The sequence below is a fragment of the Mustela nigripes genome, chromosome X (assembly GCF_022355385.1).
Source record: "Mustela nigripes isolate SB6536 chromosome X, MUSNIG.SB6536, whole genome shotgun sequence".
Taxonomy (NCBI): Eukaryota; Metazoa; Chordata; class Mammalia; order Carnivora; family Mustelidae; genus Mustela; species Mustela nigripes.
Genome location: NC_081575.1, coordinates 115334193 through 115345070, shown reverse-complemented (window position 1 = coordinate 115345070; position 10878 = coordinate 115334193). Strand labels below are relative to the sequence as shown.

General features: G+C 47.6%; 1 protein-coding gene and 1 pseudogene across 5 annotated transcripts in view; both read left to right on the top strand.

The window, feature by feature from the left end:
- Window positions 1–10878, top strand: part of FRMPD4 (FERM and PDZ domain containing 4) — an 843416-nt gene that overhangs the window by 745388 nt on the left and 87150 nt on the right. For all 5 annotated transcript variants that reach the window (XM_059384955.1, XM_059384957.1, XM_059384956.1 and 2 more), the window contains 2 exons: window positions 4713–4873; window positions 9710–9812. In XM_059384955.1, coding sequence (XP_059240938.1) covers window positions 4713–4873; window positions 9710–9812 — 264 coding nt within the window. The remainder of the gene's footprint in view (window positions 1–4712; window positions 4874–9709; window positions 9813–10878) is intronic.
- On the top strand, window positions 6195–6404 carry LOC132007502 (large ribosomal subunit protein eL38-like; annotated as a pseudogene).

Below are 10878 nucleotides of genomic sequence, written 5' to 3'. Positions count from 1 at the left end.
AGACATTTTTTTTTAAGATTTTATTTATTTATTTGACAGAGAGAGATCACAAGTAGGCAGAGAGGCAGGCGGTGGGGGGAGGGGTAGCATGCCCCCCCGCTGAGCAGAGAGCCCAATGTGGGGCTCCATCCCAGGACCCCAGGATCATGACCTGAGCCAAAGGCAGAGGCTTAACCCACTGAGCCACCCAGGCACCCCATGCCAGACATTTTGCTAAATGCTTCACTTCTATTCATTCATTTCATCTTTGCAGCTGTCCTAAGCCATGGTGACTGCTCATATTGCCATTATGCAGATGGAGAAACTGAGGCATAGAGTCAGGAAGTAGTTCTTACACGTCGCACTGCTAGGAAGTAGGGGTGGGAGCTGCAGAGTTGGGCTTCAGAGAGTCCGGCTACAAAATCTGCCCGCAAACGACCCTATGAGTCTCATACTTGCCCTGTACTTGGGCAGCAACATTTGTGTGTTTCTTGTGGAAACCATAAAGGGTTAGCTGTTCGCAACCAAAATGGCTCCTGCGATTTGCACACATCAAGACGTAAGAGTTGCACTAGACGATGTGCTGATATGTCCTTCCTCACTTCAATGTCCTCCGTGAGCAGGAAGGAGGTTTCAGAATAGGAATCCCAGCCGTGTCGAAGTGGCCTCCAAATATGTTAAAAACCCAGTGATTTCTTGCCATCCCCGCCGCTCTCACTCTGGTCCAGGCCCCCATGTATTTTGTCAGGATGGACCCCACGGGCCCTGTAAAGCTCTTCCTGCCCCCTGCCCTGCCCAGTCTCCTCCTGTCTGCCCTCGGCAAGGGCCGCTCACAATCACTTCTCCACTCGGAACCTTCCAAAGGCTGCTGGGTTCACTCAGCACAAAACACAAAGCCCCTCCAAGAGGCTGTGTCACACATACACATACACACACACACACACACACACACACACACAGGTCCTTTATTTACCCCTGAGTCCCTCAGCGCCTCCCCATCGTCCTACCACTGGCCTCCCCGCTGTCCCTTAGGCACACTCTCCCCAGGCACAGCCTGTCTCAGGACCTTTGCCCCTAGAGGCTCCTGTCCCTGAAATACTCCTCCTCCCCCAGATGTTTATCCGACTCCTGCTAGAAGCCCAAAGTGTCCCCTTCTGGCATTATTTTTCTCCACGTGCTTATAAAGACCTGATATGCGAGACATTTTACTAATTTCTTAGATCATTTTCTGTCTCTGAATACCAGAGTGAACATTTTATTATTTTTATTCGGCTTTGATTCCCATTGTATCCCTGGAAGCGAGAAGCCTGTGGGCGTTCAATAAGTATTTGTTGACTAAATGAATGCATTATGGAGTTGTTTCGGAGAATTAAATGAACTAACATATGGAAATAATTTCAAAAATTGCTTAGCATGAAATTAGTGTTTAATAAATGTCAGGTATTCATAAGATAATAATATTAGAGTTATTGAATGAATGATGAATTAAAAATTGGAGACTATTACTTTATCATGCGGTGGAAAGAGGATAATCAAGTTATAAATGCTTTAAATATCCTAACTTACATTTGCAGTAGAGGCTGGAGGAGGTGGTCTGGGGCATCATTTGTGCTCTCTTGTCCTACTACCTAGAAGGAGAGCTAGATGCCACATTTCCCTGAGCAGGAAGTGGTCCCCAGTCCTCGGTACACTTTGGAATCACCAGGGGATTCTTTCAAGATTAACCCTGCCTCGTACCCTCAGATATTCTGATATGATTGGTCTGGCGGGAAACCTGGGCATTAGGACTTTTGAATCCTCTCCGGGTGATTCTGATGTGCAGCCAAGGCTGGGAACCCGTGCCAGAAGCTTTTCACAGACTGGCAGTGGCACGGGGCAAAGCTTTCCCCTGTCCCTTCTACCCTGGCAACGGGAAGTTCTGCCAGCCGGGGTCCAGGTCTCTGTTCTGCAACACGGGACACCATGAGCAGGTCAGTTCACTTCCACCACCTTCTTCATTTAGAATATGTCTTCTGGGGGTTATGGTGCAAATGACTAGCCTAAGACCAGACCCTAAAACTATGGGAACCCCCTTCCCTTTTTTCCCCGTTATTCCATCTGGGGCCAGCAGGAGAGCCCCATTTACAAAGGTAGCCTAAGGACAGCGTGCTCAGAGGGATGCCTGGGTGGCTCAGTCCGTTAAAGATCTGCCTTTGGCTCAAGTCATGATCCCAGAGTCCTGGGATAGAGTCCCGGATGGGGCTCCCTGCTCAGTGGGGAGCCTGCTTCCTCCTCTGCCTGCAGCTCCCAGCTCCCTTCATCCTAAGTGTGTGACCTGCCCTTGTAGCCACATCTGAACTCTGGGTCCAGAGAGACCTTCCCTCCCCGCTGACCCTTCGGTGCGGTCACTCTGAGCCCGCACACGTCTAGGATGGCGGTGGGACGTTGGAATGGGACACCACCAAGGCCAGCTTCTTGGGTGCGTGACCCAGGCAGTAACACAGGGCCCTGACCTGGGTTTCACATTCTGCTGTCTTGAGGTTCTGAATTAGGTTCGGGTGACAGTGTGTGCGTTTTGATTTTGCACTGTCAGTGCAGATTATGTAGCTGGTCAAGCGTGTGACACTTAGGAGACCTGGTGTGAGTTGCACCTGGCTTACCTCTGAGAATCGTGTGACCTTGACCCAGTTACTCTTCTGTGTTTGGCATTTGCACTGAGGAGGTCGTGGGGTCAAACTGCCGTTCCTGTGGGGTGTTCTGAAGATAACATCGGGTAACAGATGAGTGTCAGCGTGCAACGTGTAACACGTTAGCTCTCGACAAACACTTCTCTTTTTCTGAGCCTTTCAGACTGCGAGCTGCTAAATCGAAGACGTGTCCTTTCTGAGTAAAGGGGAATTTTAAACTTTTATTTTCTTAGTCGGTGGTACATGCCTAGAGGACAGATCCTGGAGGGTTTCCATTCGTTCTTCTCAACTCTTATTAATTACACAAAAAGACCACAGAATTCGTCCTTCTCAATCTTCCCCCCCCCCCCCATTTGAACAATGTGTTGTCCACATGGCATATAGAATAGCATCTTTTGAGGTATTTCAAAATGGTCTTCTTTTCCTTATTGAACATTAGAGAGCAAAAAAAATTGAATGAAGTCCACATCATTGAAATAACAGTGCCTGCATTCCTTACAGGAGGGCGCTGGTGTTCAGACTAATAGCTCTTCGCTCACAAAAGGCTACACTGGCTGCAGTCTGTGAGCGAAGCCTTCATGAAGAGTCCGGGGAGTTGGGGTTTGACCCGACACTCCGGCATATGAGGCGTGGGCCCTGGGAACCAAGAAGCCACTATTGACTTCGGCTTCCTTCCTGGGATATGCAGATGGTAACACCAGCCTCGCTATTCCCAGATTGTTCGGGGCGTCAAATACGATACTTGTGGATGCATTTTGAAAATTTTTGAATGCCATACCTATTTTGAGGTTTAAATGATGTTTTTTAAAGAGTTTATTTATCCATTTGACAGAGAGAGAGAGAAAGAGACCACAAGTGGTGGGGAGGGGCACAGGGAGAGGGAGAAGCAGGCTCCCTGCTGAGGAGGGAGCCCATCGCGGGGCTCCACACAAGGACCCCGCGATCATGACCGGAGCTGAAGACAGACACTTAATTCGCTGAGCCACCCAGGCGCCCCTTGAGTTTAAATTACTGATAAAACTTCTGAAGTTAGATGTGAACAAAGAGATTCATTTAAATCAGTTGAAAATTTCTCCAGAATATAAATGCCAGGAGTTAGTTTCCCATCTTTTTTTGGAAGGGGGAAATGTGGTCAACACCAGAATAACGTATCACCACTGGAATGATCCCCATCCCTTCAGTTTCATGGGAGCCAGAAGCTGTAGATCCTACTTACTGAATATCCATAATCTTCTGAGCTGCTTTCTCGGCATATCAGTTATAAATCAATAGTGTTCCGCAGACAGTTCTCTCTCTACATATTCATTCAATGATTGATCGTGAATCTGCCCTGTGACAGCTGCTGCTCTAGGCAGCCGGGATGAATGAGTTAACAAAAGAAACTTCCTTGTCCTCGTGGAGCTTCCTCTCTAGGAGTGTAGACAGCAAAACAATTTTTTTTTTTTAAAAGTGTGTTCTATAGCTCATCAGCAAGTGATTAGTGCTATGAGTGAAAATGTAGAAGAGGGGGGCGCCTGGGTGGCTCAGTGGGTTAAAGCCTCTGCCTTCCACTCAGGTCATGATCTCAGCGTCCTGGGATCGAGCCATGCATCGGGCTCTGCTCAGTGGGGAGCCTGCTTCCTCCCCTCCCCGGCCCCCCCCCCAGCCTCCTGCTTGTGATCTCTCTCTTTCTGTTAAATAAATAAATAAAATCTTTTAAAAAAATGTAGAAGAGGGTAAAGGGGTTGTGGGTGTGGGGGACCAGGCATGCGGTGTATGTGGCTAAAGGGTCACACCTGAGCAGACCAGAGAGCGGGTAGGGGGCTCCACACCCATGTAGTGGTAGGATCAGCATTTCCGCTTGGGGGAACAGCCAGTGCAATAGCCTAATGCTGAAATGGGTCTGGTGTTTTCAAGGGATTAAGGAGGGGATGCAGGAAGCATAACTGTGTGCCTTCCCGCGTCTTCCCCAGGCTCTCCCAGACAGGGAATTGAACGTTTGGAAAGGAGAGGGAGAATGTGATTGCCAAGCCATTGCCAAACACTTACACTAACACCTTTTTTCCATTGTGTGTGCTTTTCCCACAGTCACATGACGCAGGGCATCCCATTTGACGACCCTCGGTTGGAGAGCTGCCAAATCCTCCCTCCGGCCCCTCGGAGGGTGGAGATGAGGAGGGACCCCGTACTGGGGTTTGGTTTTGTGGCTGGGAGTGAGAAGCCGGTGGTCGTTCGCTCCGTAACACCAGGTAAGCACCGGGCCCCGCTCCCGGTCTCCTGGGGTCACCTATCACACCCTGCCCCAGGGAGTGTCACTGAGTCCCATAAGTTTCATACCATTCCACGTTGAGCTGTGGAGTTTTTCCAACCTCGGGCTAGAGTCAGACCGCCAGAGGGACACAAAGGGCTCTGTAGAATGGGTTTCAACTGCCAAATGCATCGTATCTTTTGACTTCGGAAAACACGGATCTATCATTTGTAACCATGGAAATGACCTACTTCTTAAAGTATGAATGCACATCAAAAGAGACAGGCGCTGTGCTGTATTTCGGTAAGTTCACGATTAAACTCCTTAGTGAACAAAAGCAGAGAGTGGCATGAAGTCACAGAAGGATTTTAGTCATCAGAGCGCTTGGATTGTGTTCTGAGGATGCGCTCTTCTCCCCCCACTGGACGCGGAATATAGTTCTCTACCCCGCTGTTTCTGGGCTGGACCAGGTTGCTGACGTTGGCCAACGGCCTATTAGCAGAGATGACACTCAGAGGCTTGACAAGTGCTTGTACTGTTGACCTTCTCTATTGGATTTCTGTCATGGGAGCGGCAGGAGAGTTTCCCTCAAGAGGCTCTTACCTTTTCAGCCTGTCTGTGCTCATCCGAAAGGCCCAGACGCCCGAGAAGAAGTGACCATCGGAAAGCCTACTGAATCGGACGCTAGTTCGTCATCCAGTAATGGCTGACTGATCACCAACGGGACAATTCCCAGCATCCCGCAGTAGGAGCCAATCATTAATGTCCTCTGCCTCAGGCTTTCTTATTAGACTCTACAGATGTTCGACATCCACACAGTTGAAAATAGTGCCCTTAGGAGGCAATTACCTGAAGTGGGCCGCCCTGGCCTTTCCAGAAACAAGGCTCTTTGACTGATTTCTTTTTTCATGATATGTATTTATGAGTTTATCTTAATGGACTTGTATTGGATTTATTCTCACACAAAAGGAAATTGCCTTCCATACTATTCCTCCTCAGGATTTGGCAAATCACGGACAGAGCTCAGGAGAACAGTCCTGTGGTGAGGAGCACAGCCTCTGGCAATGGACTGCCTGGGTTTGACGGGTTTGGAGCTCGCCTCTGCCCCCATTAGACGTGTTGAGCTTCCATGTTAATTCCTCTGCATTTCAGTTTGATGGACACTTCTCTGCATCCTCTGGATAATGGGGCTCATGCTCATATCTATCTTCAAGGGCTCGGGACAGAATGCAACGCATTCTAAGAGTGCAGGTAGCTTTTCTCCATCCCCACATCTTTATGCTTACTGTGCCGGCCTCCAGTGCCCTGCGTCCCTGGTCGCCATGCCTCATGAAATTGAAGGAATCGGGGACTTTGCTCTTAGGCAGGGAAAAGGATTCTAAACCTGTCAAGATCAAGAAAAATAAGGATCATGTGAAGTTCAAAGTCCAGTGCAGCAGAAACCTTTATACCCTGATCATCCCAGACAAAGAGAAGGCAGCCACGTGACGCTGTCCCTATCCCCAGGTTTGGCAGTGAAGAAGCCAAAATGAAGCCGGTACACTGATTGGAACTGTATTAAAATTATAAAAGCTCAGAAAGTAAATAAATACATAAAAGAGCGCCAGGTACCTCCTTCTCATTTCAAATATATTTATTGTTATTATTACTAAACTCTAAAATATTTGGGCTACTGAGTCTGCCAGTTAAGGAGAATGAAAGGCATCTAGTGCGTAGTAGATGTCTCAAAAGTTGATTGCATTTTTCATTTTTTTGACATCATATAATCCAGGGTAAGCCCTGTGACCACAGTCAACCACCTTACAGACTCGTACAGGGAAGAATCGGCTTCCTTTTCTCTCCCACCACTGACTCACCACGCAACCTGTTCCTGTTTGCCAAGCTTCCTCTTTTCTTAGCTGTAGGTCCTACCTCAATTCTCTGTATGGCATTGTTGAGCTTGACGCGGCTGAGAATTGTATTACTAAAATGAAAGAGATTTGTCGCCTACTGTGATAACAAAATAATACACCCGCATTATGAAAAACATACAATATAGATCATATAGAGGAGAAAGTTAAAAAAACAGAATCACCTGAGCTCCTACTACTCAGGGCGAGCCATTTTTTCTTAAAAGATTTTTATTTATTTATTAGAGAAAGAGAAAGAGACCGTGTGAGAGAGAACACAAGCACAGGAAGTGGGAGAGGGAGAAACAGGCTTCCCGCTGAGCAGGAGCCCGATGTGGGGCTCGATCCCAGGACCCTGGGATCATGACCTGAGCCAAAGGCAGACTTAACAACTGAGCCACCCAGGCGCCCCCAGGGCGAACCATTATTGTGTATGTAGAGGAGACAAGTCTGTGTATGAGGGTACGTACATTATATGTCATATGTATGAGCTATATAATGTAGGCTAGGTGTGTGTGCACACACCCTTTCCTGAGTGGGGTGACATTGAGCTGCTGCTTTCTGATAGAGGGACACTAACATCTCTGATTCTGAGATTCTCTTAAAGAGGAGTCCTCCCCAGAGCAGGCAGGAGATCTGAGTGTTGTTCTAGGTTTTCCTGTGTTGCTTCATCGTTCCTTTAACTTCTTCTTCTTCGCCCGTGACTCTCCTGACTCAAACACCGACACCTCATTTTCGACAATCTTGAGAACAGTGGACAAAAGTGAAACAGATCAAAGATGACCATTTCCGATCATTTTGAGGTGTGAAAATAATGGTCCAATAAATTGTGGCTTTCATCAAAATGACTCTGCTGAAGTCTCCAATGATTTCTGTGGCCTGACTAGATTTTCTGTACCAGACACCCCAGCCTTCAGAGTATGGGGCACGAAACAGTTCTCTGAAAGGAGTTGTGTCTTGCTTCCCTCAGAAATTCTTGTTTAAGTTGCTTGATTAAATGAGAATATTTCCATTTGGCCAAAAAGCCTGGGTCAGATGTAAAAGTATGGCCTATTAATCGGCAAGTGGTTTTCGCAGGAAAGTAGTTAACGTCCGTCAGCCAATCCGTGTGAACATTTTTCAGTATTTGATCAGCATCTGATTTCTAACCATTTGTTGGACTGAATTTGAGCAAATGTTTGCAGATAATCCAATGGTTCTATAAACTCTCTTAAGTGATTTTCAGAATTTCTTATGTGTGCAAACACTGAATTCTCAGTTCCCACATCTTGAAATGAATATTTTTTTATCACGATATGAGGAAATATTAAGGTTTTCCCTACTTTTTTACTACCCAGAAAGAAGATTCATTTATGCTCCAGCTTCAGTGACACATATGCCAAGTGTCTGGGTGGGTGGGAAGCATCTGAATTCCTTTGAGATCCCGTCTCTGGCTATGAAGTGCTCATTTCAATTACTGAATAAAGTCATCGCAGTAATATTTGAGAGATCATCTTTCAGCTGCACCTATGACCTAGTGACAGACCTGGAAGTAAAATGAAAATTATAGTACCCTATCAATATTTGGGAGGTAATTACATTAGACATGGAGGTAGTTGAAATATTCATTTATAGGTTTTATTTGATACTGATGTATGCTTTATGCAGTTGTGGCTTTAAGTTTATCTGTCAGGAGACCTGGCAGTGACCAGTTTTTCAATTATAGGAGCAAGCTCAAAAGAGATGCTGGTCACCCTGAACTTGACCGAGTCCACAGACCTGAGCTGCAACCGGGTTCTATCCTTTAAGCCATTTCTTCCACCTGTGTGAGCCTGGGGCCTCTCATTCTATGGAAGGGATTGTAAGTGTCATTGGGATTCTAGGCAAGGCAGCTAGGCCTTTGCCTGGTATGTAATAAATGCTCAGCAAATATTAGCTCCCTGCCTCCTTGCAAAAACCAATGGAAACGACTATGATGGACCAAGACAAACACAAGAGTCCTCTGTCATCTCGTGCGAGCATGGGCACACGCACCCAGGCTTGGTCCCTGCCACGGCCCCAGCCACGGAAGGGACCAAACGACCTCACCCCCCAGCTGACACGACTGTCTGCTGCTTCCTGAACAATTTCAGCTTTAGCTCTGCTTCCTTGCCCCCACCTTTCAGACAAGAATCACGAAGGTGACCGCACTTCTTGAGCCTCCCCAGAAGCATAGAACACAGGCCCCAGCCTGTCAGTCCTTCCTCACGGGCTTGCTGCCTCCCCATTGCCGACAGTATGGGGCCTCCCTAGTTGGGCTGAGTAAGTAAACGCAACTTTGTTCAGGTCCCTTTGTGCCCCGGTGCTTTGGCCGCAGGCCGTCTGCACAGCTGGGTGGCCATCCCTTTGGGGCAACACCTTCTTTTTGGGGCTTCCACACCAGTATACTCAGTTGACCAGCAGCGTCTGGAGCCCTTGGGAGCTGGTGAGAAGCGCGTTACCTCCCCATCGCTCCTCCAAATCTATGGAATCAGCCTGCGGGGTTCCACGGTCCCCAGGCTTGCGCGTGTCCGTTCAAGTGTGCAGTTTTCCTAGGCCGCTGTGTCTCAAACCTGCCAGGAACGTTCTAGAGAAATGCCAGTGCCTGCTTCCCACCTCCAACGATTCTGATTTAATCGGCCAGGGTGTAGCCTGAGCCTCTGGAGTTTATCCAGAACTCCCCAGTTCATTCTTTCTCTCTCTCTTTTTAAATAAGCTCTACTCCCAACATGGAGCTTGATCTCATGACCCTGAGACCAAGATTCACGTGCTCCATCGACCAAACCGGCCAGGCACCCCTCCCCAGGTCTCTCTAATAACGTGCCACCAGGGTTGGGTTTTGTTTCGGCGGACAGCGCCAGGTGCTGATGATGAGTGGTGACGGGGCGAGGGTGACACGGATGGATCGGCGATGGTCTTCTCACCTGCGCTTTGCTCTCCTCTGTCTCCAGGTGGCCCCTCCGAAGGCAAGCTGATCCCTGGAGATCAGATTGTAATGATTAACGATGAGCCGGTCAGCGCTGCGCCGAGGGAGCGGGTCATCGACCTGGTCAGGTGCGTGACTCCCTCCCCTGGGCCCTGTTCTGCTGCGAGGGCTGATATGCAGCTCTGAGACCTTGTCCTGTGGAGGAATTCCTGTGAGCCAGTGAAGGGCAGTAACACGAGCCCACGTGTTCACCTTGACGGTGCTGGCGACACTGACCTCTAACCTAAAAACGCATGCCCCCTAAGCACCGAACACCCAATCGCCCATTCTCTATTAACTGCCAAAGTGCCTATGCTTCAGCTGGAGTGTTCTTTCATTCCTACTTTCATTGCTATATCCCAAAGGTTGCATTTTTCCCCCTTCCAGCCTTACTGACACATAGATATTGCCTAATTGAGGAGGTCAAAACGCAATGCCCAAATTCCATATAAGTGAAGAGTAATTTTATATAATCCCATGGATATGCAAACATAGAGTTCACTGATTTTTTCATACTTGACTGATTCATTACTAAATTGTGAAAGTATCAACTGAAGCAAAAGGATAGTTAGGTCAAAGCTGTGACAGTTTAAAAATGTGCTTTTAGTGTATTGGCTTAGCTTGATCATTGATGTAAATAATTCGTTGTATGATAGTCTTAGTGGAGCACCAGAAAATCTGTTTTATATGATGTTAAAATATTGGTCAAGAGATCCTTGAAGCCCACTGGACTTCCTCTCCACAGCGTACTCGGGGCAAAGAGGGGTCATTAGAAGTTAGAAATGTAACCATGTCTATTGTCTGAGCAGATCCGCGTGTGCTCCGGGAGTGTTAAGGGATGATGGGTGTGTGACACTTGTCTTTTACAAACCGATCTTTTTTTCCAAACAATATTGAAGCAGAAGCTAAAGCTATCAGAACATTTTAAACTGAAAAGGGGATCTTCTAACCTTGATGCTCTTTCGTTACAAAATGTACATCCGTACTTTGAAAAGGCATTAAGTGGAGCATCTCTGGGGTTTTCCAGAGAAAGTTTCTTTCCCAAGTTCTGCAGCTTCTGCTTCACAGAGAAGCACTGGAGGGTCCTGTCAGTCCTTGGAAGTACTGGGAGAGGGGTAAGAAGACAGAGGAATAGAAATAGAGGCCGCTTACTTT